Source organism: Pipistrellus hanaki (assembly GCF_964339955.1).
Source record: "Pipistrellus hanaki genome assembly, chromosome: 9".
NCBI lineage: Eukaryota > Metazoa > Chordata > Mammalia > Chiroptera > Vespertilionidae > Pipistrellus > Pipistrellus hanaki.
Window position 1 is genome coordinate 25,669,285 of NC_140511.1, and position 21,262 is coordinate 25,690,546.

The 21,262-nt window shown below is 38.2% G+C and overlaps 1 protein-coding gene across 2 annotated transcripts in view; it reads right to left on the reverse strand.

The window, feature by feature from the left end:
* CEP57 (centrosomal protein 57) overlaps nucleotides 1-21,262 on the reverse strand; it is a 41,059-nt gene that overhangs the window by 19,409 nt on the left and 388 nt on the right. For both annotated transcript variants that reach the window (XM_084895397.1, XM_084895398.1), the window contains exons 2-4: nucleotides 6,745-6,901; nucleotides 4,893-5,072; nucleotides 4,500-4,621 (exon numbers count right to left, since the gene is read on the reverse strand). In XM_084895397.1, coding sequence (XP_084751523.1) covers nucleotides 4,500-4,621; nucleotides 4,893-5,072; nucleotides 6,745-6,901 — 459 coding nt within the window. The remainder of the gene's footprint in view (nucleotides 1-4,499; nucleotides 4,622-4,892; nucleotides 5,073-6,744; nucleotides 6,902-21,262) is intronic.

Below are 21,262 nucleotides of genomic sequence, written 5' to 3' on the forward strand. Positions count from 1 at the left end.
GCTATCATTGAAAGTCAACTATTATATATACCAGTTGACAATATAGAATTGGTATACATTCTTAGAAGTGCATATTAGGCGACTTCGACAATGTACAAACATCATAGAGTGTGCTTGCACAAACATAGAAATGTCTTACATTTCCAATCCTGTGGCAGATTGAACTAAACACCTTCTTCCACACCTAATCTATCACATAAAAGTGATAGACAAACCATTGTAATAAATAATATAATTAAGTTTGAAAGCATAAAAGAAAAACCAACAAATGTACAAGATAAGCTCAAAAGCAAGTGAAAGGGATAAGGAGGCAAAATATCACATGAGGCTGTACTGGAGTCTCAATGTATAAAATATACCGGGAATATGACAAAAAAAAAAAAAAAAAAAAAAAAAAAAACCCAAACAAAAAAACCTCAATGTACTACAATCTGCAGATATAAGAACCCCCAGCCAATAAATTAATACAAATCGGGACCAGAACCAGTGAAAACCATCAAGCCTCAGCAAAGGTAAATACACAACTGCCTCCTAAAGTTATAACATCACTTAGAACAGTGGATTCTCAACCTTTCTAATGCAGTTCTAACCCATAAATACAGTTCCTCATGTTGTGGTGACACCCAACCATAAAATTATTTTCGTTGCTACTTCGTAACTAATTTGGCTAGTGTTAATGAATCGTAATGTAAATATCTGTGCTTTCTGGACCCACAGGTTAAGAACCCCTAGCAGGGTCGCCTAAGACCACTGGAAAACACAGATATTTACATTACGATTCATAACAGTAGCAAAATTAGTTATGAAGTAGCAACAAAAATAATTTTATGGTTGGGGGTCACCACAACATGAGGAACTGTATTAAAGGGTCTCGGCTGAGAGTTACTGACTTAGAAAGTATAAATTCCCAAGAGGGGGAAAAACACCTGGAAAGAGTAAGTTCACCATACAATGTATGTTTTTATTTCCCATAAAAAAAACAATAACCACACTATAACTGAGATTAAGTAGATATAGTATATGACAGAACTGATAATCTGAAGACATCAGATAATTAAGAAGAAATTAAAAACAGTTTATAGTATTTAAAGAGATAAAAGGAAGAAATAAAAACCAAAGTTATGGTACATTAAAACAAGGTGGAGTAAAGATGCCATTGGAAACAAAAAATACGGTAACAATTAGAGATGGGAGACAGAAGATGCTTCTACTATCACAAGCTATAAAAAGGCACATTAGCCACTCGGACTGAGGCTATCATCGTAATTGCTGACCAAAGCTACAGAAGAAGTGAGGGTGTCAAAGCCAAGAGCAGTGACCCTGATAACAGCTTCACCTGCTTGCTGGGGTGGCCGAAGTGAAGGGTGGTGCAGTCCTATTCCACCTAAGTTGGCAAGAAACCAATAAGATAAGGATAAGCCCATTTATTTCCACAAGTTTCCTCTTATTTGATCCATTCTTTGCAAAGAATGGGAGGCAGCTATCAGAAGAAAAAACTAAACCCAGCAAGTATAGCAGTATTTTTTTCAGAACACTTTACTCCAGATTGCTTTATGAGGGAATGCAGTAAGTTACTGAAAGAGAATGCTGTACCCATAGTATTTCTGAACCACATGACAAGAAGGAAGATCTTTTGGAGCCACAAGAACAGCTACCATGGCCTCTTTAAAACCTCCTAATTCCCAGGATGCTGTTGCTATTGGATTACTAATGCCTCCTCTTCAGAACCCTGGTGATCTTTCAGTTTTCTGTGATCACAATTGTATACTGTAGAAAATAGAATACAATGTGCAAAAGAAAAAGGACTCATTAGCTGGAACACAAGTAAAAAAACTCAGAAAGAAGCTCAAGATTTCACAGAAATGAAACAGAAGAACAACAGCTTAAAATAGTAAAGAAGGCTGTACACTTCCATAAAGAGAAAGAGATCTCTAACTATCAGCATAGAAAAAATCGAATTTGTATTGGTTTTTAAAGTGCAATATCACAAAAAAAAAAACAACCTCTCCCTGAATGTGTCTGGGTCTCCCCCAACCCCTCAAGCCTCACCTGGCACTGGAGCTCATAGCAAGCGAGAGCTTTTATCTCCCTCCTGATTCAAAAGTGGCACACCGAGGTGCCAACCCATTCCATGTCTCCACACCGCCTACCAGTCTCAATGCACTTTCTTCTTAACCTCTCTCGTTGAGTACTTCCACTCAGCCAGCTTTCCCGAGCTTCAGGGTGATAGTTATGTATTTTAGTTGTAATTTTGATGATGTTGTGGGAGCAGCAAGTACAGGTGTTACCTATGCCGCCATCTTGGTTCTCCTCCCTAACTAGCATTTATTAAACAATTACTGTAATGGGTTCCCAATGAGATCAAGAAAAAAAATTAAAAACTAATAAAAATGAACACATAATAACCCAAAAATCTTTGGGACACAGTAAAGGCAGTTCTTCAAGGCCTACTTTAAAAACACAAGAAAAATTAACAATAAACTATTTCATCCTAAAACATAACAAACTAGAAAGAGAACAAGAAAAGCCCAGAGTAAGTAGGAGGAAGGAAATAATAAAGATTAGAGCAGAAATAAATGACATAGACTAAAAAAATTACAAAAAAAAAAAAAAAAAAAAAATTGAAAACCAAGAGTTGGTTCTTTGAAAGGATAAACAAAATTGATGAACTGTTAGTAAAACTCATCAAGAAACAAAGAGAGAGGAACCAAGTAAATAAAATCGGAAACGAAAGCAGAGAAGTAACCACTGATTCCACAGAAACACAAGGATTGTAAAGAAATACTATGAATAACTATATGCCAACAAGCTGGACAATGTGGATAAAATGGAAAATTCCTAGAAAAAAGATACAACCTTCCAAAAGTGAATCAGGAAGAATCAGAAAATCTGAATAGGCCAATAACAACTGATGAAATGGAAGCAGTACTCAAAACTTCCAGTAAACAAAAGCTCGAGTCCTGATGGCTTCACAGAGGAGTTTTACCAAATATTAAAAGAACTAACACCCACTATAGTCCTCAAACTATTCCAAAAATCCAAGAGAAAGGAACACTTCCACGCTCTTTTTTCCAAGTGTTATTCTAATTCCAAAACCAGATAAAGACACTACAAAAAAAGAAAAAAGAAAATTACAAGCCAATATTCCTGATGAACATAGATGATAAAATCCTCAATAAAATATTAGCTAATCAGATCCAGCAATATATTAAAAAGATAATACACCTTGATCAAGTGGGATTTATTCCAGGGATAAAAGGCTGGTAGAATAGAATTAGAACAAGACAGGGATGTCAGCTTTCACCACTCTTATTCAACACTAGAGGCCTGGTGCACGGACTTCATACACTTGGGGTGGGATTGTGGGGAGGGTCCTTAGCTAGTCCTCAGGGAACGTCCAACTGACAGCTTAGGCCCGTACCCGTGGCCTAAGCTGGCAGTCAAATATTCTTAGCACTGCCAGAGGCGAGAGAGGCTCCCACCGCAACCACTGCACTTGCCAGCCATGAGCCTGGCTCAGGGCTTCTGTAAGAGCTCACTGACCAACAGGGGGCAGCTCCTACATTGAGCATCTGCCCCCTGGTGGTCAGCGTGCATCACAGTGATTGTTCATTCCGCTGTTCAGTTGATTTGCATATTAGCCTTTTATTATATAGGATTATTATATAAGATAGTACTGGAAGTCCTAGCCACCATGATCAGACAAGAAGAAGAAATAAAAGGCAACCAAATTGAAAAGTAAAGCTCTCATTATTCACAGATTACATAATATTATACATAGAAAACCCTACAGACTCCAATAAAAAACTACTAGATTTAATATGTAGTAGGATATAAAAATCAACACCTAAAAATTGATGGCTTTTTTAGATACCAATAATGAATTTTCAGAAAGAGAAACTAAGTAATCCCACTTACTATGGCAACAACAACAAAAAATTAAAATACTTGGGAATAAACTTAACCAACGAGGCAAAAGACCTGTATTTGGAAAACTACAGGACATTGAAAAAAGAGAGAAGATCTACAGAAATGGAAGAATATACCATGTTCATGGATTGATAGAATCAACAGGTTGAGAACCGCTAGCAGGATCGCCTAAGACCATTGGAAAACACAAATATTTACATTACGATTCATAACAGTAGCAAAATTAGTTATGAAGTAGCAATGAAAATAATTTTACGGTTGGGGGTCACCACAACATGGAGAATTGTATTAAAGGGTCTTGGCATTAGAAAGGTTGAGAATCAGTGATGTAGAGGATGGGGCAGTGTGTGTGAGTGCCACCCAAAAGGGAAGCTCCCCTTCATAGCTATACTGGGGGGAAAAATATATTTTTTTCTCAAAGCTTACAGTAGTTTTTCAAAATGAACTGCTGGCACTACTGCCAATGGTTACTTTAAGATAAAAGTAGAAATGATTCACTGAGAAAAAAACTTTGTCTCATTTTCCCCACAAATAACTGTCCTTGAGAATGAATCGGTGAGGTATCATACCTGTTTCTCCAAGACAGTTGTCCTTTCTATTTCTGCATGCTTTATCATATTACGCATGTATTCCAATTGCTTTTCTAAAAGATTACATTTACTTTCTGCAGCTAACAATTGAGATGTCAGTTCTAAAAAGAATATGTAAGAAAAGCAGAAATTAGAACACTCAGAACAGTTTTAACAAGCTGTTAAGAGGAATTTAGTCTACGGTACACATAATAAACATTTCCAGTAGCCCTCTGAGCCTTTTCAGATGATGTAAACCATACATACCTATAAGTTCCTCAACATGCATCAGAGTATAATGCAGGACGGACCACCAGAAAATGCTAATGTGAAATTTTGGAGTAATTTTATAATACTTTGATGGTGTTTTATTTCCTTAATAATTAAACAAACCTTGATTGTGCTTTGATTCCTCATTCTTTGAATTCTCCCTTTCTTGAATCTGTTCATCCAATACTTTCTTATATTCAACTGTTTCTCTAGACAAGGTTTTCACACTTTCTTCTGCCTGAATCCTTTCAAGTTCTAAGCGTCGAATCTTATCTTGAAGATTCTTCAGAGCAGAAAATATGGCTGCCAAATACAAATATGAATAGTATAACTATATGAAGAAAATTTACTCATAAAGAATAACCTTATCTACATAAAAAATAAAATTGATGGGTGGGTCCAGTGGAGGATCACTCTTTGGGAACAATAAAATGTTAATTACCATAAGAATTTTTTAAAAATTCATTTAAAGATAGCTTTTGAGTTTCTGAAACATGTGAGGTATGCAAGTAAAAACCACTTTATCATGGTAAATATATTTCAGATTTTCAAAATGGTGAAAATATTTAGCTAATCATACCTGCTCATATAACTGTCCTGAAGTACATGAACTATCATTTTGTTTTTTTTGGTTTCATTAAAAGGATCACAGGCAGAATCCAATCAGAGTTAAAATAGTCTAGCATAAAAAGAACTAACTTTTAATGTCTATTTTTTCACTAGTTAGGATTAAAATCTAAGCAATTTAATGGCCCAATGAAAGTTCCTAATCATAAAAGTAATATGTATTCACCGTACAAGGCACAGGAAAATACAACAAAGAAAATAACTGATAATCCTACTACCAAAAGATAATGCCTGTCAATTGTTATTTCTTTCAATTTTTTACTATATATACTTTTTACTATAAATTGAGATGAAAATTTTTGTTTTTCACTCTAGTATTAAGATACTGTGGGCTCTCATTCAAGTTGTCTTAAAATGGTATGTCCTTATTATAAACAATAAAAGTTGAAAAATCAAGTTACTGGTTCAAAAATATTCATATTTTAAAGTTTCCTGAAAAAGTAAAGTACCTTCAAAAAGGGTTGCATCAATTTATACTTTCATCAGAAGCATGTCTTTGCCAACATGGACCATTATTAATTACAATCTCTTTGCCATTTTTTAAAAAAATTATTGATTTCAGAGAGAGAGAAGAAGAGGAAGGGAGAGACATTAATTTGCTGTCCCACTTATTTATACATTCATTTGTTGATTCTTGTATGTGCCCTGACCAGAGATAAAACCTGCAACCTTGGTGTATAGGGATGAAGTTATAACCAACTGAGCTACCTGGCCAGGGTCACCTCTGACACTCTGTTTAAAACACATGAAATTTCTGGCTATTTTACACTAGAGGCCCGGTGCATGATATTACCAGAATACAATAAAGACTGCCAATTCTGAAAAATAACAAAAACTACATGACATTCAAACAATAGGTTAAAAAAGTAAAAAACAAATAACTAAGTTCAAAGTGGAATAAAAAGTTTCCTTTTAGTAATAATTTCTTATTGAAAACAAAATAAAATAAAAAACCCAAGCACTAGAGTTCTAGCAGAACACAAGTCTAAGAATTAGATATTACTCCTTCTGTTACAATATTATATCTAGTTCTGATTTTTACATCTATGCAAAGGAACTTTTTCAAAAGTTCAGAGAAAATTGAATTACTGCAGGATAAAATATGAAGAATGATGATGTTTGACAAGAAACACACTAACAAAGGCATTATATTTGAGGTTAAAATAGAAAGAGGGGGAATATTCTTGCCTCCTCTAAATTTAAAATGAAAGACACAATTAAGAATTTTTAACCAACTAAACACACACACACACACACACACACACACACACAAAACAAACAAACAAAAAAACAAAAACAAAACACACACACCAAAAAAACCCCATATCTGTTTGCTAGGCTCTATTACCTCTGCTGTTGCTTTCTGGATAGGCAAGTGTAGGCTTATTCGGGGAGCGTCGTAGATCACTATTAAGGAAAGGCTTATCTGGTGGATATACTACATATGAAGATGTGGAATGGCGAAGCATACTTCCATTAGACCTTGGTGGTTCAGCTAAGATATTCTGAAAGATAAAAACATTCAGAAATAACCTTTCAATTTTTAAATGCAAATGGAATTTGTACACACAGACACACACACACACACACACACACACACACAAATGTTCATGACAGAGAACAGGACTGTTTATATGTTCCACTGATAGTGACAACAGAAACAACAGAGTCCACTAATCATATGTGACAGAATCCAATCATCACTTTAAAACAGGTGTGGAGGACCTTTTTTCTGCCAACCAGCATTTGGATATTTGTGGGCCAAATAGTCTGCTATACTTGGTAAACATTTAATTAACTCACCTCTAATGCCTTGGCAGGGCCAGACCAAATGATTTCATGGGCCTTATATGGTCCATGGGTCGGATGTTCCCCAGGTATACTTTAAGAAAACTTTTAAAGTGTTTCTTACTTGTGTGAGTCTAGCCATATGCCAGACACTATAAAAAAGATATTATGTTAGCCGTGGCTGGGTAGCTCAGTTAGTTAGTGTGTGTATCTCAAGGTTGTGGCTTTGATCCCCAATAAGAGCACATACAAGAATTAACCAGTGAGTGCATAAATAAGTGGAACAACAAATCAATGTTTCTCTCTAAAAAAAAAAAAAAAAAAAAGGGAAATACTGTTCACACTACTTGAATACAAATACTGCATAGAAATACTTTAATATTATACTCACAATTAATTTATTTTAAAAATACTTACTGTAAAATGCATAATCAGAAAGATAAGGAATTTTTGCAGTATCAGAAACTGGCACAAAATGATTGCATTCATCTATCCCTAATCAACTAAATACTTCATGAATATTTGTCAAATGTCCAGCCATCTCATTTTGAATGTCAAGGTTTAATCTATGTGGTGTACATAGTCCTTTCCTCAAAAACTTTACATTTAGTTGGGAGGGAAATGGAAACAAAGAAAACATTAAAGCTTATCAAAGTTTATTTTCACACATACACACATAAATGGGATTCTGTTCCACATGATAATTTTCAGTGCAGGAGATACTAAATGTGGAGTTTTGTGTTACAGGTGACTTCCTTTTAGTACAGAGATCTAGAGTGGGGGAAGTAATGGAGAAACCAAAAGCTAAGGGGGAAGAAAGATATGATTGCTAGCTGCTAAAATTTTTCAACATTCATTTTTCTTATTCAAGTAGCCACAGAAGTGTAGGCTTTCCACTCTTACTATTAGAGAACTACAACTATTTGTACAGCACCAGAAAAATCTGTTTCCAGAAAAGGACAAAGAAATATAAATATTTACAATAACAGTAAAAAAATCTCTTGTATAAACTAAGGCCACCAAAATAACCACATTGTATCTAAATCTTTTTAAAAACTGAAGACTATTTTATTTTAAAAACCATGCAGTTTTTCAATTAAGAAAGCCAATGCAGCCGGGACCGGTTTGGCTCAATGGATAGAGCGTCGGCTTGGGGACTGAAAGGTCCCGGGTTCGATTCCGGTCAAGAGCATGTACCTTGGCTGCGGGCATATCCCCGGTAGGGGGTGTGCAAGAGGCAGCTGATCGATGACTCTCTCTCATCGATGTTTCTGACTCTCTATCTCTCTCCCTTCCTCTCTGTACAAAATCAATAAAATATATTTAAAAAAAAAGAAAAAAAAAAGAAAAAAAAAAAAAAAAGAAAGCCAATGCAAAACACATTATGGCTATGAAAACTAAAGGAGAGGGGAAAGAACTTGGAAGGGGTAGGAATAAGTCTCAAAAGTAGTAAACCATAGGTAGGTCTATTGTAAAAATTATGTTCACATCAAAGGAGGACTGTGAGTTAACATTTTTCAAGCATTTTGGCAATCTGGCATCAGGTTTGGCAGGTGGCTGGTGAGTTTTCAATTATTATAATATTAGAGGCCCAGCGCGAAATTGCACAAGACTGAGACCACTGTGCTGCAAGACCCATCAATGCACCATCTGGTGACCATTCGTTTGGTCATTACAAAGCACCATGCATATAGCTTAATTTTAAATATGATTCTTCACAGAAAACTGTAGATTTTCATACAAACTACTAAATCCTATCATGTAGTAACAATGGTTAGGAAATAGTCCTTATCAATATATTTAAGAACATAAACTACCTGAAAGTTCACTTATGATTTTTAAAACTATTTTTGTTAGAATTGCTGAACATTGCACAGATATTAACAGAAGGGCTGTGCCTAAATAATTTACCAAAGAAAACAAAACAAAAAAACACCAACCTCATTAAAATCACTGCCTGCTAGCTCTTATAAAATAGTTTAAGATTTGTCCCATATATATCATTGAAATACTACTTGGGTTGGGTCAGCAAACTATGCAGTGTCTTTATATAAACATACAAGTTATAAGGAGATGGGCCCCCTGCACCCCACCATTTGTGCAAAGCAATTCTAAATGTACTCCCTTTTCCAAGTCAGCCAACTCAATTTGAATGCCAAGTTTCATTTTAATCAATGAAACTCAAATCATTGCTGCCAGCAGTCTGAAGCAAAGAGTAAGACGACAAAATAAAATGGTTTTGAAAAATTATTTGCAATACTATTTTTAAATCAAATTAAAACAAGGCATGCAAAACTAACATATACTCTTAATGTGTGTCTATTAAAAACAGTAAAGGACAAAATTTGATATATACATAAGTATTATTATTCAGCCTTTAGAAGGAAGGAAATCCCATCACATGCTACATAATGGATGAACTTTAAGAACATTATAATTAGTCAGTCACAAAAAGACAAATATTTTACTATTCCACTTACTAGCACATGAGGTATCTAAGGTAGTCAAATTCATAGAAACAGAGAGTAGAATCTTGGTTACCAAGGGCTGAGGAGAGGTTGCAAGTAGAAGTTGTTGAATGGATATAGAGCTTCAATTTTAAAAGATGGCAAAGTTCTGGAGATCTGATTCACAACAATGTAAATATATTTAACACTACTGTACACTTAGCTCAACTGGCGTGGCTCAGTGGTTGAGCATTGACCTATGAACCAGGAGGTCACAGTTCAATTCCCAATCAGGAAACATGCCCGGGTTTTAGGCTCAATCGCCTGGGGGGGTGTGCAGGAGGCAGCAAATCAATGATTCTCCCGCATTATTGATGTTTTTATATCTCCTCTCCCTCTCCCAAATCAATAAAAATATATTTTAAGAAATAAATAATCCATACACTTAAAAATGATTAAGATGGTAAAGTTTAGGTAAACCCTAAGACAAATAAAAAGAACTGTAAGGGGTTATACCCTTCAGGGATTAGAAAAGCAGTATTCTTTTTAAGAGTTGGAAGCTCCATAGAAACAATCCTATAAAATGAAGAGGTAATATGCAAATTAGTGCTCATACCCTCACAAGATGGATGCCTACAACCAGGACAACAAGAGGATGACCAAACGACTGAACAAGCAGGCTGCGTGTAGTGACCAGGCCAGTGGAGGGTTGTGAGGGATGACCAGGTGAGCGGGGGGAGGGGGGGGCGCGGGCGGATTGGTGGCAACCAGGACGGCAGAGGGGGGCAGTTAAGGGTGACCAAGCCAAGGGGTGCAGTTAGGAGTAACCAGGCTGGCAGGGAAGGGGGCAGTTGGGGGTAACCTGGCTGGCAATGGGGGACAGTTAGGGTGACCAGGCTGGCATGCAGAGGCAGTGAAGGGCAATCAGGATACTGGTGGTGGTAGTGGGGGCAGTTAGGGGCGACCAGACAGGCAGGAGAGTAGTTAGTTAAGAGCCAGTGGTCCAGGATTGTGAGAGGGATGTCAGATTGCCTGTTTAAGTCCTATCCCAGGGCTGAGCCCTCCCACCTCAGCACAAATTTCATGCATCGAGCCTCTAATCTCTATATATATAAAAACCTAATATGCAAAGTGTCCCTCAGGAGTTGGAACAACCAAGAGTTTGATCGCTTGCTATGCTGTGCGCTGACCACCAAGAAGGGAGGCCCTGGTCAGCAGCTGCCAAGGACCCTACTCTGCATGTTCGTGCACTGGGCCTCTAGTCTCCCTATTTTACAAAAAAAAAGGAGTTTTAAAAAAGTGGACTTGCCTACTACCTCTCTCTATTATCTCCTGCCACCCTATTGCACCCCCCACCCCCATCACAACCTCACTCCCTGCAGAAAAGGAGCCATCACATTCTATGTGATTAACTGAACAATGAACTAGTTCTCAAAAGAGAACTCTCCAACCTACCTACACTGCTCTCACTCTGCCTTCCCTCTCCTGAAACAAGGAGTCAGTGTTGTGTAACTAACCTACTCAAAGTCTTGGTTCCTATAAAACCCCTTCCCTTCTAATGCCATCTAGTTCTCCCTGCCTACCAGATCTTCCCCATTGCTGTTAAGGACAAAACTAGGAAAAAAGAGAAAGGAAAAATTAAAAACTTTCCTCAACTTTAGGACTCCCCTCCAGCTCCTGCTTAATTTCTCAGCTTTAATAAAAAGTCCCTCACAATATCTATAATTGCTGCCACCTCTTAATCACCTCTCCCTCCTACCCCTTTCAATCAGCTGGAATCATATCAATTCAAAGAAACAGCTCTCAAATTCACCAGTGACTCTTACACTGCTGGATTCAGTGACCTCCAGAAGCATGTGATAGACCACTTTATGGTTTTTAGTGGATGGAACACCATACTCTTTGGTTTTCCTCTTAACACAGGCTCCTCCCTCAGAATGTCCTTGGCTCTTTCTGTAAATGCTGGCATTCCCCAAAGCTTAGTACTCCCACCTCTTCTCATTTTTACCTACAGGGATTCCTCTGATGATCTCACCTACTGTCAGAGCTTTGAAAAGCCCTTATTTGCTAAAAATTTTCAAGTTTAAATTCAGAATACAGAATTCTCCCTCTTAAACTCTATATTCAAATCAACCTTCCCGCTCATCTCCACTGGGATGTCAATATGGGCTTCCCAACTTAACATGTCTATAACCAAATTCTTGAATCTTATCCCCAAACCTGCTCCTCACTCAGCATAGCACAAGTGGCACCACCAATTACCCTACTGCTCAGGCCAAAATACTTGGATGGAGTCATTTCTCATATATCCCACATCTAATCTTTGTTGGAGCTCTGTCAAAATACCAAGAAACTCCCCCAACTTCTCATCAATGCCACTACTAATGCTCTGGTTGGTATTACTATGATCTTTCATCTAGACCCATGGTCAGCAAACTGCGGCTTGCGAGCCACATGCAGCTCTTTGGCCCCTTGAGCGTGGCTCTTCCACAAAATACCACGGCCTGGGCGAGTCTATTTTGAAGGAGTGGTGCTAGAAGAAGTTTAAAAAATTTGGCTCTCAAAAGAAATTTCAAAAAGTTGTAGTTGATATTTGGCTCTGTTGATTAATGAGTTTGCAGACCACTGGTCTAGACTATCAGAATAGCTTCTTAACCATTTTTGTCCACATGCCCTTAGCCCAGCAGTCGCCAACCTTTTGGACCTCACGGACTACCAATGATCCGTGGATCACTGGTTGGTGACCTCCACCTAAGTCAGCTCTCCAAGTAGTCCTTATGACTCTTTTTTAAAAAGTAAATTAATTCAAATAATACTCCTAATACAAACCCTCCAATGTCTTTCCATCACTGAAAAAAAATCCAAAATCTTATGGCTTAGAAGGCCCCACATAATGACCCACACTAACCCTGACCTCATTCCCCAACACTCTCTCCTTCCTACCAGCACCATTTCCCAGCCATACTAACTATCTTGGATTTCTAGAATGTGCAGTACCCTCCATTTTCATTTGCTAAGTTTACTCTGCCTTGAAAGCTCTCTTCCTCACACCATGGAGTAATCTGCCTGTCAGTGCAGCTTCCCCTGACTGCCCTATCTAAAGTAGTAAGTGCCCTTCTATCAATCTCCTTACTCTAAAAAAAATAAGTAAATAAAAAAAAAAAATACCCTGACATACATATATTATCTATATGCCCTATGAAATAAAAAATATACTTGGTGTCTGTCCCTGGTTCCTGAAATTCAAAAACTTGAAATTTCTTAAGTGATAGCAGTTGTCTTTGTTATCTAATAGTGGGACCCCCTAGTTAATTTTAGGATGAGAGCTGATAGCCAGAAAAACCAACCAGGTGATTAAAGAGTTAGACATTTTAGCCACACACCCAGATCTCAAAAGGGAGAGGAACTGGACATTGAGTTCAGTCACCAATGGCCAATGATTTCACCAAGCATGCCTTCATAATGAAACCTCAAAAAAACCCTTTCAGTTAATTTCCGGGAGCATCCAGATTGATCACAAAATCCTCTTTAGTAGTACCATCTTGCCCTAGGTGCCCCTGCCATTTGCCTGTTTCTTAGTCCTATCTTTTACTAAAAAGCTGTAATTATATGTATAGTGCTTCCCTGAGTTCTGAGAGTCATTCTGGAGAATTATTAAATGTAACTCCTTAATTTGCAGTTGGCTGGGCAGTTTGCATTGGGAACATCTGGGACTTAGAGCTGACAACTAAAGTGGGATTACCTAATCCCTAAACGGTCTGCACTATCTCCAGGAAGTTAGTACCAGAAGTGAACTGATTGTAGGGCACCCAGTTGGTATAGAACTGATGTAGTAAAAACAGTCATCATCAATAGAGTTTAAGTTCTAATAAAGACACTCCATAAATCTGCTGAATAAATGTTAATACATTAGTTATACAATTCCCCTGCAAAACAGAAAAAAAAAAACACCCACTGAATTATCCTATTCAATAAAGCTGCTATAAACCATTGAAAGGCAATAAAAGCTTTTGGTTTCATTTATATCAAAAAACAAATAGCACAAATACCATATGAAGTAGAGTTAACAGCAAACCTTGCAACTGCTATCCTTAGAAATGTCTGCTTACAAGGTTGGTTCTTAGTTATCTAGAAAGTTAAATTTTGAGAAGGTGAGAGATTGAAGATGGCTGCTGCAGGAAGGCAGGCTGCAAGATAGGGTGTGAGAGAACAAAAGGAGTGTGGACTTACGGGGAATGTCTATTTGTGAGTGAGGGAGAACTATATTCTAAGGGACTGTTGGTGACTGCTGGACGGGGCTCCCCTGACTGGGCTGCCTCCACTGCTGATGAAATCTCTCACGGAGCAACTGGCTCTGCCACAGAGACCGCGCCATCTGGAAGGGAAGAGTGGCTGTGATTAGCCTAGCCTTACCTTCAATCGGGAAGAATCTGATACCTTCCGGGACCCTACAACCACAACACCCAAGGACCAGCAGCGAACCCACAAACACCAGTTCTCAGCAGCGGACTCAGATTAGCTCTGCACCTTCTCATGGAAAGGTCAGATTTTTCCCAGAGAAAGGTGAGATCTGTGATCCAGGCTGGAGGAAGAAATGCACGCAGCAGGATCTAGAAGTTCAGACAAAGTCTGGGCCTACAATATCTGTGGCCATTGGGGCTAGCGTAGTCCGCAAATGTGCGCTGACTACTAAAGGAGGGTGGGGTCCACAGGGCTGATGACAAAAGAGAACTCTAGAAATCAACACATAGCTGGGCTGGGCACAAAAAGGCAGCCTGAAGCTTTACCAGTAAATCAGCTGTGCTGTGCCAGGGGGAGAGACGTGAGCAGAGTCACGTGCAGTGCTGGGTTGAAAAAGTCACAAGTTCTTGCACTTATTCTGGCTCTTATTTCTCCTTAAATCCCTGCTTTTGATTACAAAGCCCAGTGCATAGGATCACCCAATTAAAAACACTATCAGAGACTGCAGGAGAAAATTGTTTTTGTGGAACCTGGGGATCAGAAAGGGGAGAAATCATCAGAAAACCAGGTATGGGGCAGTCCAAACCCCCACACCAGTATTAAGTGCAGCAGGGAAAACAAATTCTAAATACTGGATAGAGAGGACTTATAGACCCGGATGTCAATACAGAAACACTGCCACCCAGGGGTTGAATCACAAATTGACTCTTCTGTAAATACAACCACAGGCAGGCTAAGAAACAAAGAAATGCTGCCTGCTTGAAAACAAGACTGTGGATTACAACACAGAGAGGCTATGGAATACTGTCCTGACTACCTAACAGGAAACAGGTGTGCCAAACAGAACAGTAGAGAAAGTGAATGACCTTCAGTACTGCATATTTTTATCTTTTACTAATGAAACTAAACTTTCTGTCTCAAAGAAACAACCCGCATATGAAAGAAAAGGAGTCATCATCAGAAAAGGAACTAAACAAAATGGAGCAAAGCAATGTGTCAGAGAAAGAATTCAGCGAAATGGTCATAAGGTCGCTGAAAAGGTTGGAAGACAAATTCAAGAATATGTGTAAGAACCAAGAGGAAATCAATTAGAAATGAAAAATGACATAATTTCAATAAAGAACTCAATAAAAAGCAACAACAATGGACTAGAAGAAACAGAGAACCGCATCAGTGATAGGACAAGGTAGGAAAAAATACCCAAGTAAGGCATCTTCTAGAAAAAAAAAACACAACACTTAAAAAACAGGAGGAGAGCCTAATGGAAGTTTGGGAACAACATCCATATAATAGGGCTATCAGAAGGAGAGGAAACTGACCAAGGAATAGAAAACTTGTTTGTAGAAATAATGACAAAATCTTCCCGGATATAGGGAAGGAAAAACACAAGTCCAAGAAGCTCAGAGTCCCAAACAAAATGAACCCCGAAAGACCAACACCAAGGCACATTATAATTAAATTGGCAAACACCAATGACAAAGTAAGAATCTTAAAAGCAGCCAGAGACAGGAAGTTAGATACAAAGGATCTCCCATCAGACTAGTGCCTGATTTCTCAACAGAAACACATCAGGCCAGAGGAAATGGAATGAAATATACAAAGCCATGCAAAAGAAGGGTCTGAATCCAAGAATACCATTCCCAACAAGGTTAACAATCAAAATTGAGGGTAAAGTACCGTCCGCATTGGTGGTATAGTGGTGAGCATAGCTGCCTTCCAAAATTGAGGGTAAAATCAAGAGCTTCACTGACAAAAAAGGACTAAGGAAGTTTATCACCATCAAATCAGCAATGCAAGAAATGCTAAAAGGTCTGCTGTAAAAAGAATAGGAAGCAAAGAAGGAACACAGGCATAAAAAATAAAAATGCCAACAAACAAGTAACTATCAATAATAACTTTAAATGTAAATGGATTAAATGGCCCAATCAAAAGACACAGGGTAGCCGAGTAGATAAGAAAACATGACCCATGCATGTATCTGCTGTCTACAGGAAACCTATTTCAGAAAAAAGGACCCACACAGACTGATGGTGAAGGGATGGAGAAAAGTATTGCAGGTGAATGGAAATGGGGGAAAAAAAAAAAAAAAAGCTGGGGTAGAAATACTTATATCTGACAAACTAGATCTCAAAGTAAAGAACATAACAAGAGATAAGGAAGGCCACTTCATAATACTAAAGGGAGCTATCCAACAAGAAGATATAACTCTGGTAAACATATATGCACCCAATACAGGAGCACCCAAAAACATTAAAAAAAAAAAAAAAAAAGATATCAAGGAAGAGATAGACAGCAATACATCCATAGTAGGTGACTTCAATACCCCACTAACACCAGTGGGCAAATCCTCTAAACAAAAAATCAGCAAAGAAACATCAACCCTAAATGACACGCTAGATTAGATGGAATTAACTGACATCAGAACATTTCACCCCAAAGACACAAAATATATATTCTTCTCAAGTGCACATGGGTCATTTTCAAAGATAGACCATATGTTGGGATACAGGCAAAGTCTCTTCAAATTCAAGAAGATAGAAATCATTTTAAGTATCTTCTCAGATCACAATGGCATAAACTAGAAACCAACTACAATAAAAACAACTATTTGGAGGCTAAATAGCATGCCACTAAACAATGACTGGGTTACTGGAGAAATCAATGAAGAAATAAAAAGCATCATGGCAACAAACGACAACGAAAACACAATCCAAAAATCTATGGGACACACTGAAAGCAGTCCTGAGAGGAAAATTCATAGCTCTACAGGCCTACCTCAAAATCAATTGATAATAAATTATCTAACCCTACTACTAAAAGAGAAAGAGCAACAAGAAAAGCTCAGCTTAAGCAGAAGGAAAGAAATACTGTGTTTCCCCGAAAATAAGACATCCTCCGAAAATAAGACCTACTTACAGGTTTCCTTGAGTGAAATATAAGGCATCCCCCCCGAAAATAAGGCCCCCCCCCTAGGTTCTGTCTCAGAATGCTATTGCTAAACATGAGAGATTTGGTCCACTGATTCTGAAAGAAATGGAGTCACAAGAAATTCACCAGGGAATTCAGGAATTGGATTGTTATGATGATGTTCCAGAAGATGATGACATGATTGTCATTGAATAAATGAGTAATTTCTTGATACTGTAGGATTCACAGTTTGTCTGGTTTGTGTTGACAACTACCGTACTACCGTACCATATACAGGTAATAAATTTCCTTTATTTTCATTTAACAATATATGTGTACCGTATTCTTCCTCATGGAAAAATAGGACATTCCCTGAAAATAAGACCTAGCGCATCTTTGGAAGCAAAAATTAATATAAGACACTGTCTTATTTTCGGGGAAACACGGTAGATCTCTTTTTTTTCTGTGTTGTGTCTTTATCTAGTTTTGGGAATACTGGCTTCATAGAAAGAGCTTGGAAGTGTGCCTTCCTCTTGAATTTCTTGGAATAGTCTAAGGAGGATAGGTTTTAATTCTTCTTTGAATGCTTGGTAGAACTCCCCTAAAAAGCTGTTCAGACCAGGGCTTTTGTTTGCTGGAAGATTTTTATCGCTGTTTCAATTTCTTGGGTAGTTATCAGCCTATTAAGTTTTTTTGGTTCCCCTTGGTTGGGTATTGGGAGCTTATATTTCTCTAAATGGACCACCTAGATGAAATGGACATATTTTTCCTTACATCTTTTCCTTAGATTCTCATGTATGGGACAGGCTGCAAAACTGCCATTCTTGGGAGCATTTTCTCAATCTATTGAGATTTTGTTCCCAGGCATGTTCTCAAAATTTTGTCTCAAATAAACTCTTTAAAAAAACCTTTTCTAGCCGAAACCGGTTTGGCTCAATGGATAGAGCGTCGGCTTGGGGACTGAAGGGTCCTGGGTTCGATTCCGGTCAAGGGCATGTACCTTGGTTGCGGGCATATCCCCAGTAGGGGGTGTACAAGAGGCAGCTGATCGATGACTCTCTCTCATCGATGTTTCTAACTCTCTCTCTCCCTTCCTCTCTGTACAAAATCAATAAAATATATTTAATTAAAAAAACAAAAAAAACCTTTTCTATAGGCTGTACATTCTTTCCTCAGCAACCTTTCTGTGACTCGATGCTCATTAGAAAATGAAAATACTAATGCCAACCTCGTAAAATCATTGAAGATTAAATGAGTTAGGAAAAGTATTTAAAAGATGACTGCCAGTTAGTACTAACAACTACTATGTATTATTATATTCTCAAGATGTATGGTAGTGTGTGTGAAAGAAGCAGGAAGATACAAAAAGGGGCATGCAGGTATTCATTTTATTCTCAAAAACATACTTTTTATATTTATAAAATCTATGATATATTCACAAAACATTTTTGGTAAAAGGCCTGGCTAAATACCAGGGAGATCAATTAGATTAGCTTATAAATTAAGTCCAAACGGTCCTAAGTGTTGACTATGGTTACTAGGAAAATAAAAAAGGACAAGACTGCCGAAGCCAATTTGGCTCATTTGTAGAGCGTCGGTCTGTGGACTGAAAGGTCCCAGGTTCGATTCCGGTCAAGGGTGTGTAGATTGGTTGTGGGCACATCCACAGTAGCGGGTGTGCAAGAGGCAGCCGGTGGATGTTTCTCTCATGGACGTTTCTAGCTCTCTAGCTCTCTCCCTTCCTCTCTGTTAAAAATCAATAAAATATATTAAAAAAAAAAAAAAAAAAAAAAAAAAGGACAAGACTATGCTGCCTGTCCTATCATTTTTGTTTTCCAGCTGCTCTTCACTAGTGAGCTGATAGGCAGCAATTCATTCAATAAATGATAGTAACAGAGCTTCTGTTGTTACTCTGGCTACCATACTTAAAAGAACAATTCAAATGCATCACTTAATTCCATGTTACCTTTGAGATTTATATGGTAGCTGCTTCCTAGACTGTGTTATTTGTTAATCAAACTGTTAAAAATCCTTGCCTGATCAAAACACCTTTATTTACTATAGCTAACACCATTCTGGATTTATCAATATTAAATAAGTATGAATTGTTAATGTTTATAACCCTGAAATCTGAGTATGAGTAGCCTTCTGATTTCATGTGGTAGTTTTAAAAGGTCAATTTGTGTTGTCACATTTTATGGACATATGTTTGTTAAGCTAAAATGCTTTTTAAATTCTGTTGGAAATGCAGCCTTATTTCTGACATGACAGTGAAAGTATCTAAGCTGTGCCATTTCTTCTGATAAATTAAATTTAGTCATTTCTGTTTTAATAGTGATCTCCAAATTAGACATTTTGATGTCAAGGTGATTAGGAAAATTGGTCATGTTTTGATTTGTAAAGGGTGGCAGAAATTTAAATCTTAGTGTATTCTTGATATTTAGAATCCACCTAAAGCTGAACTTAGTACATAAAATATGCTTTCCTATTAAACATTCTGCGGTTTCTGACCAGGTTACCTTAAAGACCACATCCCGGTACCACTGCCCAGCTGGATAGTCTTGGCAGTGTGCAGTTCAACATTTACAGGCATACTTCATTATTTGTGCTTCCCTTTGTTGCACTTCAAAGCTAGGTATTTTTTTACAAATAGAAAGTAAGACCCTTCCCCTGCAGAAAGATTACTGCTTGTTTTATTGTGATGGTTTGTAACCAAACCCAAGGCATCTCCAAGGTATGCCTGTATAACAGCATTCCTTGTTCAGTTTCCCAGTACAAGTGTTTTTGAGAGTAGCAGAAAGCCTCTTATCCCAATTAAGTTTAATGAACTACAATTCTTATATAATCTCATCCATCTACTTAGTGACACTTTTCCCTAATAATCTAATGGTTCTCCTTTTCCTTCCTTTTTATTGACCTAACTCCTGGTTGAATTTCAATTGCTTCAGTCATTCTTTCTTCTTAATCATCCCTGACCTCTGCAAACCTGTTACCCTCATTCAGCTGTAACCCTGACGGTTATTTCTGGCCTCATTAATACAGACCTAACAATAGTCACTAAAACTGAAACTAAGGAAAAGTGCGTCTTTATCAAAGTGACTGCTCTCTTTTAGCATTCCCTACACACTTTCCCCATTAGCTTCTATGAGATAACTTTACCCTGATCTTCTGCAGCCCGCCAGAAGACAGGAGAATATCAGGGTCTTCTTCTGCCTTCACTATCCAGTCCTTTTTTTTTTTTTAAACCTACTTTTATAATTCATCTAAATACAATTCTACCCCTACACTACTACTTAATTTTAGTCATTTCTGTTTCATCCCAAATTATTTCAATTTTACGGAGTACCTACTCTCTTGGCACATACCCCAAATACCCTGTTTTCCCGAAAATAAGACAGTGTCTTATATTAATTTTTTCTTCCAAAGTTGTGCTAGGTCTTATTTTCAGGGGGTGTCTTATCTTTCCATGCGCTAGGTCTTATTTTCGGGGAAACACGGGTACCTGTGGTCCCTTTGTCTCTTCTTGTAACAAGCACTTAGAAACCCCTTCATCATCCAGCTTGCTCCATCTTCCCTTCTAGGAAACTGTCTTTAAACCTAAGCACTGCTAATCACTGTTCCCTAGGTTATTCCAGTATGGTAGCATTGGTCAACCTCTCCAGTGCAATCATCTAATTACCGTGTGGTTTCCGTTCAGCGCTTTGCTGCTTCCGAACAGGGACTCTATCCTGTTTATCTGCTTAATCATAGAGCCTAAAGCTATGCGAAGCACTCAGCATTTGCTAATTGAGAGAGAATGGCTCTAACTCGGGCCTCCTCATGTGTACTGCTTATTTACAGTATTCCCAAAGCAGCCGCTTCCAACACGCATGTGCGACATTCCAACAAGTATTAGTGACTTAACCGGAGGGCGGCCCGCGTGGAGGCAAAAACAATAATTAAGATCAGCTCCCCCGTGTCGCTTCTGTAAAAGGGCATTGACACGTCGAAGTCAGCCATTCGGTGGGAGGTAGGAAGCGGGAGCTCTGGTTTAGGATAAACCCAGAGCGGGGCATTGCAGTCAAAGGAAGCGGCTTAAACAAGGGCTGGCCATGCACTCCGGATTGCGGTCTGTTCCATAGCTGCCAATTAGGCCGGCCGGCCAGGGCGCCTACCTGGTTTGGGCAAGATTCCTAGAGGGGCCGTTACACCCACGTGACCAATTGAGCAATGTTTTCGCCATACAGCTGTGGACACGGTCACCCTGGCGGGTCAAGGCTGTGC